Source organism: Myxocyprinus asiaticus, chromosome 49 (genome assembly GCF_019703515.2).
Source record: "Myxocyprinus asiaticus isolate MX2 ecotype Aquarium Trade chromosome 49, UBuf_Myxa_2, whole genome shotgun sequence".
NCBI classification, from domain to species: Eukaryota; Metazoa; Chordata; class Actinopteri; order Cypriniformes; family Catostomidae; genus Myxocyprinus; species Myxocyprinus asiaticus.
The window spans coordinates 7,988,422-8,007,530 of record NC_059392.1 but is presented as its reverse complement, the minus strand read 5'-3'; the positions used below and the strand labels follow the sequence as shown (position 1 = coordinate 8,007,530).

The 19,109-nt window shown below is 38.0% G+C and overlaps 1 protein-coding gene across 4 annotated transcripts; it reads left to right on the top strand.

The window, feature by feature from the left end:
• The first annotated feature begins 1,959 nt into the window (after positions 1–1,959).
• On the top strand, positions 1,960–19,013 carry LOC127437937 (tropomyosin alpha-3 chain-like). Of its 4 annotated transcripts, none has more exons than XM_051693106.1 (9): positions 1,960–2,276; positions 5,031–5,156; positions 12,991–13,124; positions 13,842–13,959; positions 14,043–14,113; positions 14,230–14,305; positions 15,014–15,076; positions 15,175–15,244; positions 17,984–19,013. In XM_051693106.1, exons 1-9 carry the CDS (start codon positions 2,163–2,165, stop codon positions 18,064–18,066), a joined length of 855 nt encoding a protein of 284 aa, XP_051549066.1. In that variant the 5' UTR covers positions 1,960–2,162; the 3' UTR covers positions 18,067–19,013. The 4 variants fall into 4 exon arrangements, with proteins under 4 accessions (XP_051549066.1, XP_051549065.1, XP_051549069.1 ...); XM_051693105.1 differs by lacking the exon at positions 17,984–19,013 and adding an exon at positions 16,172–16,379 and having other exon boundaries at positions 1,966–2,276; XM_051693109.1 differs by lacking the exons at positions 1,960–2,276; positions 5,031–5,156 and adding an exon at positions 7,481–7,950.
• Positions 19,014–19,109: the final 96 nt, after the last annotated feature.

Genomic DNA, 19,109 nt, shown 5'->3' with positions numbered 1-19,109 from the left:
CTTTTAAATGATATGTCATATATCATATTATTAAACCAGAGATATAAATGTTTAAATAAAAAAATTCTCTGTTTTGTTTTCTCCAGTTAGCTTACAAGCTAACCAGTTTGCCTATTATGTTAGCAAAGTTTCTTCTATTCAATTTCATCACATTTCTCCTCACTGTCGCCACCTAGTGATACTGTGGAATGATTGTATTCTATAGAACTTTAAAGTTCGGTATATTTAATAATTTACAAACTGTTTAGTTTTAATCTTTGTGGGTAGGGTTAGGCATAGGGATAGGGGTATGGTTATGTTTAGGGGTAGGGATAGGTGTAGTTGCAGGGTTGCTGCGGGACTCCAAATAAACACAATAAACACAATGTATGAATGTGTTCTAATTGTTGCAAGACTTCAGCATTTCGCTTGTTATTTGAAGGGGGCGTAACTTGTAGTGGGCTTATACCCTAGATATGGCTTGGGTCCCTCCACCAGTGTAAGTTTAAGGGATTTTATTTAGCCAATTTTATCGTGAAAATTGTCTGTCCGATTGCTAAAAAAGTAAAAGCACCTCTCCACAACAAGCTGCCGGATTATAGGTATCATTCATGTCCATAGCACAAAAGTTGAAGGAAACGTTTAGGTTAGGGTATACTTATTTTTTTTTGTATGCCTTTTGTCTCGCGCATGGTCAAGCATTTAGCCTTTCAAAGTACACTCTTTTGATGGTGACCCCATATAGACAACTTTGACGCATGCACACCACGACTGCCTTGTGATACTCTTTTAGCACTCAACGGCAGGCATATGTACAGACAACGCACAAAGACGCAGGCTGTCCGCATGTCTAAAAAAACTAGGCTGCACCCAGACAGTCTACGTGTATTGTGCTAATGACCAAATTTGCGTCACGCGCACTGTGTGTGCGAAGTACTGGCGCGCGCAAGCCAAAGAATATTTTGGCCTTTCCGCTGTAAGTTCACACCAACCACATCTTTGCATTTAAAAAAGCATTACGCTGTGCCACTAATAAAATTGAATACAGGTTTCTAAAGACCCATTTTTAAAAGCTGAAGTTCTTTTAACCTGACACAAAGCCTGAGCGAGACAACAAAGAAACAGCGAGACACGGCACAATGGTCAAAGACGTCCGTCTAGTGCATGCTTACATAACACAATTAAAAAACAGTGTGGTTGGATGCAAAAAAACAAAACAAGCAACTTCCTATTGGTCATTGCTGAGAATTTGTGTAAAGGTTCACCAAACTCAAACCCCATGCAAAATTTGCTTAGGGAAATTTCTCCGTCAGATGAATGTCCTGATTATGTAGATTCCCATTGAGATGACTGTATTTCACTTTCAAAATTTCACAGTGCAAATGTAAATGTGACCGAACCTTTAGGGTTAGGGATTTGAAAAGTTACTTATCCAAAGTATGAACAATAGTAATTTTAATGCTTGCCTTTGCAAACAGCCATGCACCACTAAAACATCTACTCAGTTCTACTCATCTTTAAATGGATGTCACCTAACAGGGACTTGATCTTGATGGGACTATAAGTCTCAAAGCCTTGTTGTTGTCTCTCTTCAGAATTCTTGTTGACAGCAATACCACCAAATGAATGTTCATCTTCCCCTGGTATGAAGAGTCTTGGATATCCCATTCAAAGAATAGAAGTTGTTTAAAGTATAAATCAAATCCTTATCATTTGTTCTTTCCCTCACATGACAGAAACCATTAACATGTGTATAAGTAACATGGTTCTTTCACCCTTATGCTCAGTTATGGGGTTAAATCTGGACACAGGGCCTAACTGCTCACCTCTCCATCCATCTTTTTCTAAAAACAATATGCACCACTCCAAATAAGGAGAAGTGCGTTCAGACTGTGTTTGGTCCAGACCATTCCTTCTCACAAGTGGCTAGATTTGGAGATGGGTGGGGGAGTGAAGGGGAATATGTGTGTGAGTGTGTATTAGAGTGTTTGTATGTATTGGTAGCAGCCTTGGTTTCAGGCAGCATCAGCTGCATTCTTCTCTATCTCACTTCTGCTTGCTCTCAAAATTGCCTCCCATCCATTTGTCTGGTGACACTTTCAGCTGAAGGACCAAGAACTGCAGTTCAGTTGTATCTTTCTTGAATTTCATTTTTGACCCAGACACTACACCAACCTGCAACCATGGAGGCCATCAAGAAGAAGATGCAAATGCTCAAGTTGGACAAGGAGAACGCCATCGACCGTGCAGAGCAGGCCGAGACGGAACAGAAGGCAGCAGAGGAAAAATGCAAGCAGGTAAACCAATAGAAAATCAGAAGTACAGAATCTTGATGGAATCCAGATAGTAGTTCACACAGAAATCTTGACAGAATCCAAATAGAATCCAGATAGAAAAATATACAGAAGACAGTAGATAGACTTTAAATGGAATCCAGATAAAAATCTAGATTAAATCCAGATAGAATAAATAGAATCTAGATCGAAATCCAGTGTGTAGGTACCTCGGAGCAACATGGAAAGATTAAGAGGTCCAAACAAAAGTCCTGGCAACAACATTACTCAAAGATAAGGTCATAATGTGATTGTAAAGTGTGCCAAGACTTCATACCTGAACACCAAATATGCATTTGAGCTGCAATTGTGTGTCTTTCAGAACAATGTCTACTTGTTTTGTACAATTTTGTTAAAAGAAATGCTATTAGGGTCTCCATAAAATTCTGATTTGGGATTTTAATATTATGTAATGTGGTTGGCCTTCCATGGCCCCAAAACACTTAAACCACCCTTAAATGGTTTAATAATAGCACAAGCATACTTTGGACACTTTTTGGTTGTCAAACATTAGTGGAACATGTCCATTGTTAATGGTGATGAACTACACCTGTGTGAACTTCAAAGGAATTGACTTCATACATCCACTAAAACTTACCTTGGGACCAGTTGGTTCACAGTAATCCCCAAACAATGGACAAGAAAAGTTAAGATAAGATCTAGCATCATTTGTTTGCAGATGCCACTTGGTTTGGTATTTTGTTTCTAATCCAGTTCAATTAATATATTTTCAAGTACGGTGTACAGTAAGTGTCCACAATACAATACAATGGCGAATTTACTCAGTCCACAACCATGTAAATGGTTTATTTTGACTAATTATTTTATGTGCTTGTGTGTAATTGGAAAATTCTGGAAAGTCGGTCTGGATAACAGCTAGCTGAAGACTTATTGTTTGCTCATTGCAAACAGCCAGTAAGTGATATTACTGTAGCTTCTCTAAAGTACGACAGGTCAATACACCGATATTTGTTCCACTATTCAGAACACCACAGGTTATAAATGGAAAAGTGAAGTCAGGCTGTCTGGAATCCCAGTAGATTAACAGACCCTCTCTTGAGCATAAGATTACAGCCAAACTGATAGCCATAGATTAGTAAAGTGTTTTTGAGTATTTATCTCACTTACTGTCATATGACTGATTACCTCAGACTAAAATTAAATCCACACCAAAGAGCCAGCCTATGATATAACGTGGGTGTCCAAAACCATTAGTTCTCGACGTCTGTTAATTTCTTCAAAGCATAATGAATTGTATTATTACTGCTCTTTGAAAATAAATAATCATTAGACTGCACAAATAAAAGATACATATATGCATTATGAATAATTTAATACAATATATTTTTTACATTATTTTAATAAATTATTAATATATTTAAAAATATAAAAACTAAACAATGAATTTTTTTTAATCAATTTATAGTTGTGCATTATAATTATGTAATTTTAATGTTGCGTTTTTTTTTTTAGCAAATTAAATGGTCGCACATTTATTTTCAGATTTGTTTTGGACAATGTCTACAAGCAGGGGTATACTTCATTTTTCCACGTGGTGTTCTGTCTTGCGCACGGTTGAGCGCTCAGTCTTTCAAAGTATTATGCCAAAGTAGACATGCTGCTACGCCTCGCACACAGTGCACATGACACAAATTTCACCACAAGCACATTATGTGTGGCGTACAGTAAGTGTCTTTGCAAGTCTGCCGTTGACTGTGTTAAAATAGTATCACAAATCAGTTGTAGTGCGCGTCAAATGCACATCCATATGGGCTCTCGGTCAAAAGAGTATACTTTAAAATGTTAAGCGCGACTGTGTGCAAGACGAAACGGCATGCGGAAAAACTAAGTATACAGCCTAAACTCTTTTGACCACGAGTCCATACAGACACGTTTGACGCTTGCGCATTGGCTTGCATGTGAACAGTCTGCGTACACTGTACTGATGAAGGAATTTGCGTCACGCGCACTGTGCGTGAGAAGAAGCGGCACGCGGAAAACCAAAGCAACGCTGGGTATGTTACTCCAAAAAAAGTAATTCACTACTAATCTAAAATTTAAATCAGATTACTGACTTTAATGATTACTTCATTTTAAAAGTAATCACATTACTAATTACTTTTAAGTTACTTTCTAAAAACTCTTTATCACGAAAGTTTCTTTTTCCGCTCCACAAATTCTAAATAATGTTTATATTTCCTCGTTCATTGTCACACAGAAGTCGTACACTTGAAACCACGTGTTTCTCCTCAACAATGACTTGTTAGTGTCTCTTCTGCTGACACAGAAATGCAAGCCGAAGTATATGAACATAAGTCATGTGTAACCCAAGTAATGTACTTAAAAGTAATTAAATTAATCGAAAGTCGGTAACTTTAATCTAAATACAAGAATTTTAAATGTAATGCATTAAACTACTTCTTCTACTAAAAATTTAATTAGATTACACCCAACACTGAACCAAAGTATACTTTGGCCTTAACTGTTAAGCTTAATCAGTTTAATGTTGCTCACTTATCTGTAGACCTGATATTGAAGAAGCGATCACAGTTTAAGTAGAAAAGTGTTAATATCTGTAAAAGTATTAGTCAAACTGATTGTCACTAAATTATCACTGATTGTACCATATAGACAGTATTACGAGACCAGAAACATTCCCTTATATAATTTCATGTGTGCAGTGCAGTTTTATATGTTTATTCACTCTTCCTTAAACAGCTTGAGGATGAGCTGGCCGGCCTGCAGAAAAAGCTCAAACAGACTGAAGATGAGCTGGACAAATACTCAGAGGCCCTGAAAGACGCCCAGGAGAAACTGGAACTGTCTGAGAAAAAAGCTGCTGACGTAAGTGACACATTCCTATAGACTAAGGTTAATAAATAAAAAAAAAACCGGATCAGAATGAATCATTTGAACCATACATGATTCTTCTTAAACTTCTTGAGTCATTTGTGCTGCTTAGTTAAGATTCTTTTATTTCCGTTACTCACTGTTGGTTCCACCCCAATTAGTCAATTTCTGGGTAATGGCACCATTTAAATTAATGGGAATTTATCGGGCAGTAAAAAGTTACCTCTGTAAAACATGTCAACACAAGAAAAATTATCAATCAATCTTCACTGAATATTTTGAAATACCTTTTTCCTTAATATTGCTTTTATAATGCCTTCAAAAATTTACATATTATCTCATCGTAATGGAAAAGATGATTTTATGTTCAAATCACATAAAGTGAATGACCTCCACCTGTAACTTGCTTGGCCTTAGGACTACAATGCATAAATTACTATTGCTTCTCCCAGATCTAAGTCTTGCTGTAATCACACCTCTGGTTTGAGTTTGTACATCCTGCCCACCACTCTGATAAGCTCAGGTTCCTCCTTACTATGACCTCAAAGGAAATGACTGCATAGTTTGAGAAGGAAGCTAAGGATGGGCAAAAAGGTTGTTTGTGAATCCCTAATGATTCCAGCATGGGGTAAATTCATTTGGGCCATGCAAGGCTTATCCACTATAACAATGTTTTGTAACCTAACAAATGTGCTTCATTTGGTAACATCTAAAACTACACTAGGATCACACCAATACATTTATTTTTAAGGGTCAGATAGAAATAGATGTGAAACACAATGTTAGTACACGCTTTTCTTTATGTTCATTATTGAAAATTGAAAATGATTCATTCTCTGCTTTTTTGTCCCTTGACCACACAGCTATTGCTACGGAACATCAGAATATCCTACTTTATCCAATAACAAGACAAATGCAGTAGTTCTGTGTTAGAATAATTTCCTGTAGAACATTCTAGTTTTTGTAAGGGCAGACTGAGAGAGGCCTGAAGCTGGGGACACAACCACTATTTCAGTTCTTTGGAGCTTTGCCCTGAAAATGTGCTCTAGACAAGCCTACCACATGTCATGCATTAGAGGAAACCGTAAACTAATTATATATCTGAATTCACAGCACCTAAAGAGTATTGAAAGGGAAAAATATACTCCAATGCATGCAAGGCTTTTCACGATGAGTTCAGTGAACAAGGGATTGTAGAGGCCTGGTACTGATAAGTCACTGGAACAGCAGGGGAGATTGGGGCTTCAATTGCCATGCAGAAGCTCTGGAATCCCAAGAATGTGGCAAAAGCAAACGGAGAGGGCCACACTCCTGTGACTAATGAAATCAGTGCTTTGAGATTCCTGCCTCATCTTCAGAACAAAAGCACATTTCTGAGAGAAGAAATGGTGTGTAACATCAAGATGCAAATAGTTAGTTGTAGGTCTCTAAAACCCATTGCAGGTATTAATTGTTTAGATGAAAATTGACTATTAGAAATGGACTCAAAAATGGTTTTGTCAGATATACTAAAAATGTGCTTGAGGGGGCCTGGTTAGCTCAGCGAGTAAAGACGCTGACTACCACCCCGAGTGACTCCAGCCAGGTCTCCTAAGCAACCAAATTGGCCCAGTTGCTAGGGAGGGTAGAGTCACATGGGGTAACCTCCGCGTGGTCGCTATAATGTGGTTCTCTCTCTGTGGGGCGCGTGGTGAGTTGTGCGTGGATGTCGCAGGGAATAGCTGAAGCCTCCACACGTGTTACGTCTCCACGGTAATGCGCTCAACTAGCCACGTGATAAGATGTGCAGATTGACGGTCCCAGACGCGGAGGCAGCTGAGATTCGTCCTCCGCCTCCCGGATTGAGGCGAGGCACTACGCCACCACAAAGACATAGTGCACATTGGGAAATGGGCATTCCAAATTGAGGAGAAAAGGGGAGAAAATAATAATAATAATAAAAAAAATAATAATAATTCAGAGCCAACATGGCTACATCATGTTAGTAAAAAGTTTCACTTTATGTATCGCAGCAGAAGCTCTGAAATAAAATCTGTGGAACTGAATGGCAAATCCTAAAACAGTAATGAAAATGTTAATAACTAAAGAAATATTTGGCTAAAAACAGCTATAATAACTATAATCACTGAGCTATTGAGTTACTACTACAGTATATGTAAAATGTGACGCAAATCCAGTGAAAGAAAAGAAATTAAGACACAACGAGGCTGAATTGAATAGCGTTCCCGCGCGGCCCGCCCATTGTGACGTCGTCAGGACGGCTACATACTAGTAACTTTTCTGTTCAAGTTGCTTCCTTAAAATCCCACACGTAACATTCCAATGACTCCATGAGACGGGAATAACCTCCTGTGAAAGCTTCTTTGTTGATCAAACCTTTTTTTGTATTGATCCGGACTTGAAATTCAAGTTTTAAGTTTTAAGTCATTCTTTGCACTGGCCATTCAAGCGCGGCACCATTCCGTTATTTTAACGCATTTTCGGGATTGTATTTTTGTAAGCGTTAAATTGAGACGTATTTATTTTTTTTAATCGTTTTTAAAAAGAAAAAAGAAAAAAAAAAGAACGTTTTTCGCGTCTTTGCACATATTGTATTATCAAAATAGCAGTTCGTTTTGTTTCTAGTAGTACATATAATTTAAATAAAGTAGTTAAAATGACAGGTGCGACTTCTTTGGACGCTGTTAAGAGAAAAATCCAAACTTTGCAACAACAAGCGGACGACGCAGAAGACCGGGCTTTAGTTTTACAGCGCGAGCTGGACAATGAACGGGAGCTCCGAGAGAAAGTGAGAAAAAAACTTTACTTCCTCTTCTTATTTCTGTCTTCTTCATTCTCATTTTTCCCCTACTCTCTGGGCTCTTCTACATGGTGCCTCTGTGAAGACAAGCGTCTATAAAAAGCTCTCATGCTCCTTTGAAGACGATAATTGCATGTTTAGGTGAACAGTTGGACCTGGATGCTAACGTGAGGTTCATGTGGAATGAAAGGCGTTGGTTCAAGATGGACAATCTAACTGGAAAATATATATAGGGAATAAAAGTGACGGTTTTTACGCACTTTTTTTTTTTTTTTTTTTTTTTGGCATTAACGCTTTTTAAAAACAGGCTTATATTAGCATTTGTGAGTGTAAGTCTCACAAATCACTATACGCTTTTTATTTATTTTATTGAATAACTGCATCTGTAGTGTTTTATTCAGGGTTTTGCAGAACTTGCTTTGTATTTAATGCATATCCTAGTTATCTTAGTTTGTACTTATTAATGTATAATTGATATCTATCTATCTATCCATTCATCCATCCATCCATCCATACATACACAACCTAAAGGAGCTATACTTGATCTGACTCTTTTAAATGGCTTTCATTTGTATAACCTAATGTATTCATGTTGATTCAGCCATTTTACATATATTTGACTCTTCATCCATACATCCATCCATACATACATAGGCCTACATACATTCGTCTATCACCTCAAGGAGCTAGTAATACTTGATCTGAGTCTTTTAAATGGCTTTCATTGGTATAACCTAATGTATTCATGTTGATTCAGCCATATTACATTTATTGTACTCTCCATCCATACATCCATACATAACCTAAAGGAGCTGTACTTGATCTGACTCTTTTAAATGGCTTTAATTGGTATAACCTAATGTTATTAATGTTGATTCAGCCATATTACATTTATTGTACTCTCCATCCATCCATCCATCCATCTATCCATCCATCCATCGCCTAAAGGAGCTAGTAATACTTGATCTGACTCTTTTAAATGGCTTTCATTGGTATTACATAATGTATTCATGTTGATCCAGCCATATTACATTTATTGTACTATCCATCCATCCATCCATCCATCACCTAAAGGAGCTAGTAATACTTGATCTGACTCTTTTAAATGGCTTTCATTGGTATAACCTAATGTATTCATGTCGATTCAGCCATATTACACATATTGGACCCTCCATCCATTTATCCACCCATCCATCCATCCTGACACTTGAACAGTTCATTGATCCAACTCCAAAGATGGTTCTATATGGCAGATTATGTGAAGCATTTTAGTGAAATGTTTTTTTTTTTTTTTTAGATGCCAAGATGCATGTTTTTAAAGTTTACTTCCCCCATACTCCTTGGGGGATATAGAGGATCCATTTGATTAAATTTAATGACTCATCCCTAGGAACCCTTAAGCTCAAGTTGCTGTATGCAAAGAATGTTCTATATTAAACCTGGAAATTTAGGATTCATAGTTTTCAAACAGAAGAACTAGACTTTTTTGAACCATCTGTTCAAGAGAGGATGTCACATACTGTTAACTACCATGGCCCCGTCTTGAGCTCCCAAAGGAACTGAGTCAAGATGTTGTCTCTGTTCCACTTTTGAGTTTCCTGTGGACCCTCTTTCGTTCTCAAAAGACCATGCAGCAGGAAACTGGGACTGCTTCACTAAAGTCATGTTTAGAAGGATCAGTATGTTCCTCAAATGTATGAAGACCAACAATGTGTCTTTGTCCACGACTTAAATTTTTTGTATCTGTTGTCTGTTAGATTTAATAGAGGTCTTAGTAAAGTTTGGAGGATTGTGTTCATATAAACCTACCAATCAAAACATTAAATGTATTAACAGCTGCTTGTCACACTCCAGACAATTCTCACGGCATCCCACTTCCACACGAACCTCCCTGTTTCCTTCATTGGGGTGGAACTTTAAGTAAGTCTTTTCCACAACAGTGTGCTGCCGCCCGTTGTCATCATGACAGGGACTGGCATGAACTTTTAGCTCTTCATGATGATCATAATTCATGCAGGTCATAATTCATAGTAGTGCTTAATGTCAGAAAAATAACTGAGACCATATGCAAAGTTTTTCCAATGGTTGTGAAACCACAATTCAATTCCATTTATTTTCTATAGATCTTTTCACAATATATGAAGTTCCAAAGCAGCTTTATAAGGGTAGTGCCTTACAAACCGTGCAAGCCAAAGGCTTTTAGAAATGGGAAAGGAATCAGTACTATTGCTTCTAATTCGAAATACTAGCAAGTTGCACAGAAGAATGCAGCTCAAAGCCTCAATTTTCATTGACAGTTCCCATGGTGTTAAAAAGGATATCAGAACCTCCTTTGCATGTCTTTTAAAAGTCTTGTCATACAGAAGGAAGCTTGCTCCATAATACTTAGTCTGTAATGTTACCACAGTTTAGAAATTGGCAACAACTTTGCACCTACACAACACTCTCTAATATGGCTCTTTTATTAACAAGAGAGACTGTACTTCATTTACACTTTAATCTGATTAATGAGGCATTATTTTCATAATATCAGCCCATAAAAAGGTCATTATATTGATAGGGTTTGTTTTAGTGTTTGCTCAGTGTCACACATGATAGTAGGTACTGTCCCTTCTCACAGAAGCAAGTCTTCTATACGGCAACCGAAGTACCAGGTTATTTACTCACATTTCAACCTTAAATGTATAATTTGACATTTGGACATGGACGTCATTGTGGTTCTAATAAGATCTGTTTGTCTTAGGCCACATCCACACTAATCCGTTTTTTGTTTTACAAAGAATGCAGATCTGTGGAGGTGTAAACATAGTGAAATTGAGTTTTCAAGCGAAAACGCATTCGTTTGGACGTGGCCTTAGGGGCTGTTCAGACGGAATGTGTTCTTGTGCTATGTTTCCTACCTTTTTTAAAAAAGCAAGATGCAACGCAAAAATATAACAGAACGCAGGGGTATCAATATGCTTTTTTAAAAATGGACATTTTTTTAACCTATGCATGTTTACATAGAAAAGCAACTGAAAAACAGCATGGTTAGACACAAAATCACATAAGGACTCTTAATAACTTCTATGCAGATTTCCCTTTGGCTTGGTCTAGTTTGTGCAGGTTCGTACTGTAGTGTAAACAGGCTGGGAATCCATGGATCTGGGATTCTTGCTGCTTAACAGCACAAATAGGTGCCATTTAAGTTTGCTTAGTGCCTGATAAACTGTTCAGGGCTTCCAGACGCTGTAGTTGACATTGCTTGCCTCTTTTTTTCCTGATAACACATGGCTTCATAAGTGCCTTTATTTATTTTTTTTATATTCTCCAGGGTGATTGTTTTAAAAATGCTTGCTCACCACAAGCATTCTCCAGAGCTTGTTTTACCATATATGGCTTGCATCTAAAGTAGCCAGCAAACATGGTGACTAAGGAAAGGGCATGGCTAATGAGGGAGTATCCTGACCCTGAACTGAATGAGCATGTTGGGAGGGGAGAGGATGTGGTGTGTGTCCATTTCCTGTGCATTTTTTCTCCTCCCCTCTTTAAATGTGGCCCTTTTATTCGGAGGGGGTTAATACTTCCTACGCCCTCAGTATGCTCTTGCTCAGATATAGAGGGATTAAAGGGATTGTTCACCCAAAATAAAACTTCATGTCATCATTTACTGGGTGAAAAGCACTCTTTATTTGATATGCTCATTAAATATGTGCAAGCAAATGTTCATGTGACCACCATTTTTTTTAATGATGGCATATCAGACACGGTTATGAATAGCATATTCTGGGTGAAATTATGTTTTGGCATCTACCATTGAGAAAATGCATATTCTGTTTTTCCAGGCACAGTTTTCTTTTGCGGGATGGCAGCAGGAACCTGGTGTTATTCAAATGCACTACTGGTGTAAATTTAAGTTTAGACATTGCAGTTAGTTTTTGAGTCCGATACCCATAGAGTATACTATGATGTATTACATTAATTTATGTATTTAATAAAGCTTAGACCTATTTATGCCATCCAGTAGTAAACCAGCTATAAATATAACCTTGAAAGTAGTGTGTTACTTAATCCTTGATCTGTTTACTACTGTTTACATTCCAAATGCTCCGTTGAAACAAAGCTGTAGCCAGGAAGCCTTACTTCCAGGAGCTTGGTGGTTGAAACACTAGTAGCTCAGACTCAAAACTGAAAAGGTGTGATCAGAAAATGGCTAAGAAAGGATTGGCTCTATTTGAGTTTTCCCATATGCCTTGTTTCCTCTTACTCTTTTTTCCTAGGCACTCAAATTTTAAACACATATACAACTACTTGGCTGCGAGATTTTCCAACTATTCTGACAGGATTGTGTGCTTGCTCAATTGAGCGTCCACACTGTAAGAGAGCCGTGGTGATATTTGTCATAATTATAGTGCAAGTATTAATTCAGTAAATGGGCAGTTTGGCTGTGCGGTCTCTTTAAACAGAAAAATGTCACAGAGGCACCATTGTGTTCATTCTGAGGCCAATCTTTGTTTGAATCGCAACAGGGTTGCGGTCGTAAAAGGATGTAAAAATTGTTTCTTTTTCCATTCGTGGTTGCGCTTTGTGCAGTGAGTTTCATTTTATCAATTTTGATTACATCTATTTTGCATCATCTCAGTACTTTATAAAGATCCTTTGTTATTGACGTGTAAACATTGTTCATATTCCTGTGAATTAGTCCCAACAGACTTAGAAAAATGCCAGGACATCATTTTTTACTATAAAAGGTTTACATGGCTCTCTGGAGTACTTGATTCTGATTGATCAGTCATGCCATTCTATGGTCAAATATTTTTGTATAATGACTGCTTAACTGTATAATTGCCTGTTATCCCAGCTGTTCCTGTTTCATGGGTAATACAAAACCCCTTCTCTTCACATTAGGCTGTTTTGCGATAATGACCAGTTGACTGTATATTAACCCTTACATATTACATTTTGTACACTTGTGTCTAGGCTCCTACTACACGGGGACCTCTGAATCCCTGCCTGCCATATTAACCTTTGACCTTTCATTGTCAACAGGCTGAAGGCGATGTGGCGGCTCTGAACCGCAGGATTCAGCTGGTGGAGGAGGAACTGGACCGGGCTCAGGAGAGGCTGGGTACTGCATTGCAGAAACTGGAAGAGGCTGAGAAAGCAGCAGACGAGAGCGAGAGGTCAATGGAAGTCTTCTCCTACTGAGCATTCATTCATAAATATTGGAGGGAGCAATGAATGGCTATGTTTCTTCAGGCACAAACATGGTTGCAACCCTGATTCCAATACATACCATGCTTTTCGTGGACATCAGCCCTCTCAACCAAATGCTGTAATTGCTGTTAGGCTGGAGTATATTTCGGTTTTCCACGTGCTGCTACATTTCATCATCAGTACAGTCCTTGCGAAGCCCAGTTTTCCAGCCTGGAGTTCACTGTACTAAAGAGTATCACAAAGCAGTCATAGTGGGTGTGTGTTGAATGCTTTTGTATGGTATTGTGGAAAAAAGAGTACACTTTAAAAGGCTAGAATGCCCTACTAGCACAAGATGTAATGGCATGTGGAAAAACTAGGTATACCCTACCTTTAGCCTCCAGAACATCTTTTATTTTAGGAGAACAATCCATAAGCTGATTGTATAAAAAAGTTAGCACAATGTGATTGAAAGATCTTATTAAGAGAAAATGTGGTTACTTTTAACCCCATTTGTGTGGTTTAGCTTGACAGTTAACAGTTCTCCCAAGTCAAGACCTCAAGGGGTTTTACCTGTATCCTCAGAAGCAGTTGTTTGGTTATGAAATAAATTTGTATACCTCTCATAAATATCTGAAGAGGCCATCAACAATGTCCCTTAATAATTTTATTATTGACCACTGATTTCACTGTTTCGCCTCCAGAGGTATGAAGGTAATTGAGAACCGCGCCATGAAGGACGAGGAGAAGATGGAGATTCAGGAAATGCAGCTGAAAGAGGCAAAGCACATTGCCGAGGAGGCTGACCGCAAATACGAGGAGGTGAGTTACAAGCATCTGAAGTAACACTGCTTCCAGATGTTTGACATTTGAAGCTCTTTATCTGAACTCTGTCTTGTCTAAAGGTGGCCCGTAAACTGGTGATTCTTGAGGGTGAGCTGGAACGAGCCGAGGAGAGAGCCGAAGTTGCAGAATGGTATAGCCTGCCAATTCTCACACTTTGCAGACTTCAAAACAATTTGGTGGACTAAAGTATAGGTATTTGTGATTGGCTGGTTAAAAACATTGTGTTTTCTGCTTGAATGCTTGCAGCAAAGCTAGCGATTTGGAGGAGGAGTTGAAAAATGTTACCAACAACCTTAAATCCCTAGAGGCTCAGGCAGAGAAAGTAAGTAAACACCTTCTTCCTAACTGATTGCATTCACACAAGTCTGAGTGCACCAAAAGGGGCTACACACCGGTAGTGGTAGACGGACAACATACAACATCCTAAAATTCCAAACCATTGTTGTCTCTGAACTCTGCTGCTGCCACCATTTGCCGTCCATCAACGGCATCCGGCTGCGATTTTGGGGGCTTCTCAAAATTCTTCCATCAAATTCGGCCCCAAACTGGCTTTTAGACACAAACATATCAGATAACCTGTTTAGTTAGCATTCAGGCTAGCAAGCTAACATTCGCTTACTATATAGATAGTTACTATGTAACTTTTACTGCCACATAGCTACCTATGTAGCAAACAAAGACTTGTAAAATATTGCCAGATTCACCAACGTGATAAATTCAATGTGCAATAATGATTTATTCCATCAAAATTATTTATCTTTATTGGAGAGATTGTCAAGTTAAACCTTACCCATAGTTGACTCTAAATTAAGCTAGAGCATACAGAACGATTCTATGCCATCGCTTTATCTTACATGTGACGCAACGTGGCAGGCTACTTCTCATTATGTGTGCAACCTACCTCAAGAATATAAAAGAATTGGTCTTAGGAAGCCCAACTCTTTTGCATCAGAGCATGAATTTCATTGATTTATTAAATGTGTTGGTATGTGAAGTGGATTGGCTGTAACATTGTTTGTGTATGTTACAGTACTCAGAAAAAGAGGACAAGTATGAAGAAGAAATCAAGGTTCTTAGTGACAAGCTGAAGGAGGTAAAGCAAATAAATTAATCAAGGTCAAAGACGAGTAGCTCTTCCCTGTGCCCAATTTCTTGATTCAACTTTTGCAACATCCTTATTGTGTTTTTTAGGCTGAGACCCGTGCAGAGTTTGCAGAAAGATCAGTGACCAAACTGGAAAAATCCATCGATGACCTGGAAGGTACGAACACATTAATTAGTTGTTTCAAATATTTTTGTGTCAAGTGTGGAAGCTCAGTGTGGAATAGAGCTTTAACTGAAACAGCTAGCTTTCAGAGGTTTGGTTCATTTTAGCAAACCATTTGATTCGGATTGTTTGTTCTTGCAAATCGGTTCAAAAACTATATTTATTTGAATCATTAAAATTATTATTAGCTTGTAGCTTTGGAAGCAACAGTTTTAAAGTTGCTTCCCCAACACTGCTGCTCTGATTCACACTAAACTGCTTTAGTGAAGACCAAGTGGTTAAGTGAACTTTTCACCTTTTCACCAGAAATGACCAAGTAAGAATCGTTCAAAAATCCTGCATGGACAAGTTTATACAGGTCACAGACAGGTCATCCTCCCCTGTCTATATAACGGTTATAAAACCTTTTGAAACTCACAACACCATATTGTTTTAGATAAATTCTGTCAGAGTTCCAACAAGCTTGTGTTTCAACTGCTGGAACCCTTCATTGGAAGTTGATATATTCGACTGAGTATATGGAATCAGTTTGAACAAGCCTAATATTGCTTCTGTACCAAGAGCATTAAAGTATGTCTGTTTCCTACACAAGCGCAAGTCAGCTCTTTACAGGACTGAACTATGCATTTGCTTATTAAAGGTCTATATGACTAGCAAACATAACTAGGGAGCATATCTTCTAAATCGTATGGAAATTTTAGAGTCATTACCATCCTCATTTGTCATATGATTTGCTTAGAGTGTTATTGGCAATTAACCAGATAGAATGTATACCACGATCTCTGTGAGCTTCATAGTACGTTTTCTTGAGTAGCTTTTCCATACCCATTAACTTTCTCTTGTCTCTCTTTTTTTCCATTTGGTTTTTGTTCGTTGCTGCTTTTCATGTTTCGCTTTCCCGCTTTTCCTGCTGATCTTCAGATGAACTCTATGCTCAGAAGCTGAAATATAAAGCCATCTCTGAGGAGCTGGACCATGCTCTCAATGACATGACCTCCCTGTAGACGCATCTCTGTCCTGTGATGTCTTCTGCTATCTCATATTTCTTGCTACTTTCTTCACGTCTGCCTCATTCTCTTCAATGTGCCATGCCTATGCTAGTCTCAATAAAAATGATCTCGTGGTCCCATTTCAGTCTCTCGAACTTTCAGTCTGTTTTCATTGTTAATACTTTATTATGAGGACCGAGTGGATCCAGTGTAATTATTGATAGGACTATAAAGCCTAAAGTATACTTCGGTCAGACACTCACAGATTTCGTCATCAGCAGAGTGCTTGAGCGCTGAACGCGCAAATCCCAATATTTCTAACCGTGCGTCTTTAAATGCGCAAAATGCGAATGCGCCTGAAATTATTTGCACTAATTAGTGGGTCCACAAGGTGGCAACACTCACATTTGAGCCGGTCACCAAGAAGCGCTATAAGAAGATGTAATTGCAAGTAAACAATAGGAGACGAATGTGGAAACAACATTGGATGTGCACATCAAGAGTGCATCTGTAAGGAGGTCAGGAGATACCTGCATTTGTATAACTCAAATCCGAAGAATATAAAAACATCTTTATGTGTCTAAACTCCTGAGGAGAAATAGTCCAGTAACTTGCATTTTGAAATTGCGCATAACAAGTCCTGAATGGAAACGCTTGATATGTGAATAAACTTTCTAAATTTGCTTAAAATTTAATGCGCTAGGAGGAGGAGGTGGATTTTCAAGAGTTTCACATTAGTTCAAATGTGCATAAAGTGATGGAAACGGTTTATTTGCAAAACGATGATGTGTTTTGACCATTCATGCATGTGTTATGAGTGTGCTATAGCTTGATGTGACTAGCCCACCAAAAGGTTTGACCTTGGCACACAATTATTTGAACATAGCGCTTGCCATCAGAAGTGTTTAACCCACAGCTGGTCAATAAAGTGGGTCCTCACAATCCGCCAGAACAGTTTTGAGAGCGGGCGCTCCCAGATACGCGGAGACTGGCGGCGTGTGGGCATTGCAGATATTTTAGCCCACATTATATCGTGGATGCATTTAATAAAATGAGATACTTGCTCCAATCTTGCAAATAAAACTGTCCCCAAAGCAGGGAGAGGTCATTCAGCTGTATTTTCTGAAGACTTCATTTTTAGAAATGCGCTTAAAAAATGCAAAACATTTTGGATGGAAACCCAACATTAGTAGTCATAGTGCACATGCGTCAACCACTTCAGTAAAATGAAGTATACTTTGATAGGCTCACGTTCAACTGTAAGCATTTGCGTCAAATCAGAAGTATACTTTGGGCTTAAGGCTCAGCTTAGACCACAATTAAGTGTTTGGAAGTATTTTTTTAATTTAAAAAAATAATCATATATGCTAGTGTAGATCCGTATGAGATAGTTTTGCCGGTTTTCTACTCTACTTTCTTCAAAGGTAAGGTTACATTTCAGTCATGATGAGTGATTTACAGCTTCTACGTATGTTTGTGTAATATTATACTAATCCTCACTGATGAAAGATTCTTTCATTTGGCTATTGAAAAATTATTCATACACAAATGTTATTGTATCTGAATGCTATACATGACATACCAAATTCATTTTGATGTTGTAGCTACTTTCCAACACTGTTGTGTGGTTGTGGATTAAGAGACATTAATCACTAAACAAGGGCACTAAGCAGCATTTTAATCTTCTAAATTAACATTAAAATGGCCATAGCATCTAATTATTTTCCTTTATCTCATTTTTTAGAAAAATTATCTAGTGCTAAAGAAGAAAACCTTGGAATGCATCAAGTCCTGGATCAGACACTTCAAGAGCTGAACAGCTTATAAGGCGATGAGAGAGAAGGAAAGATGTCCATCCGTCAACATTCCACAAATACTCTCATTCACTCCAAATCTCAAGCTATTAAGCCATATTTTCTCACAGAAGATTAATTTAAATTTTTAGGTATTTCTTTAGCGTTTTCTGTACCTTCTACAGGGGTGTAGATTCCAGGGGGAATAGGGGAGGTAACCAACCCAATAATAAAAACATGCAAGTACAAAGCAACCCCCCCCCCCGGCCCCCATGTAAATTCTTCACACTGTAACCCCCCCAATGTTCAAGCCAAATCTACGCCCTTGAATCGCTACCAAAGCTTTCAAAATAATTAGCTGACATTTCTCCTGAGGTGCTATATCCCCATTTCCCCACTGAAACAATGTTATAAGTAGCTTAATAAATGCTATACCACATGGAAAGTGTATACGTTTGTGTGCTGGGTAGAAATACCTCAACATTCCCTCAAATTTTTGGCATTAATGATTCCCGGGCAAATGAAGTCATTAAAAGTGCAAGTTTTCCATGGAGTATTTTTGACTGTGTCAAGCCTGCCACCTATTGGTCAAATGGTGCACTGCATCAAAAACTTTATAACTGACTGTTATAGTGGATCATTTGAGATATAACATCACGAAATGATTGATGTTGATGCTTTATTAAATATGTCTTAATTTTTTATTTCCATTATTTGATTCCATTTGGCATCAAGAAAGTACCAGAAAACACCATGGTTGTACCATTAAGATTTGGATATGGTGCCACTGGAAATGCTGTCGAATATGGTATATCACGTGAATATGGTAATAATAAAGCCACCATGAAATGGGGACCAAAGAAATACCAGTTCATTAACTAGACTTTTCTGTGAATGCATTGTTTTTTTCTGTCAATTATTTTAAAATGCCTCATAAGTTTCTTTTCCACTCTCTTGTGTAATAAATTTTTATAAAAAGTCTGTGTATGTATGATCACCCTGTTTTATAAATTATATTTCAAAATTATTCATCACACGAACTAAATGTAGTAGGCCTACTATACATAAAATAGGGCC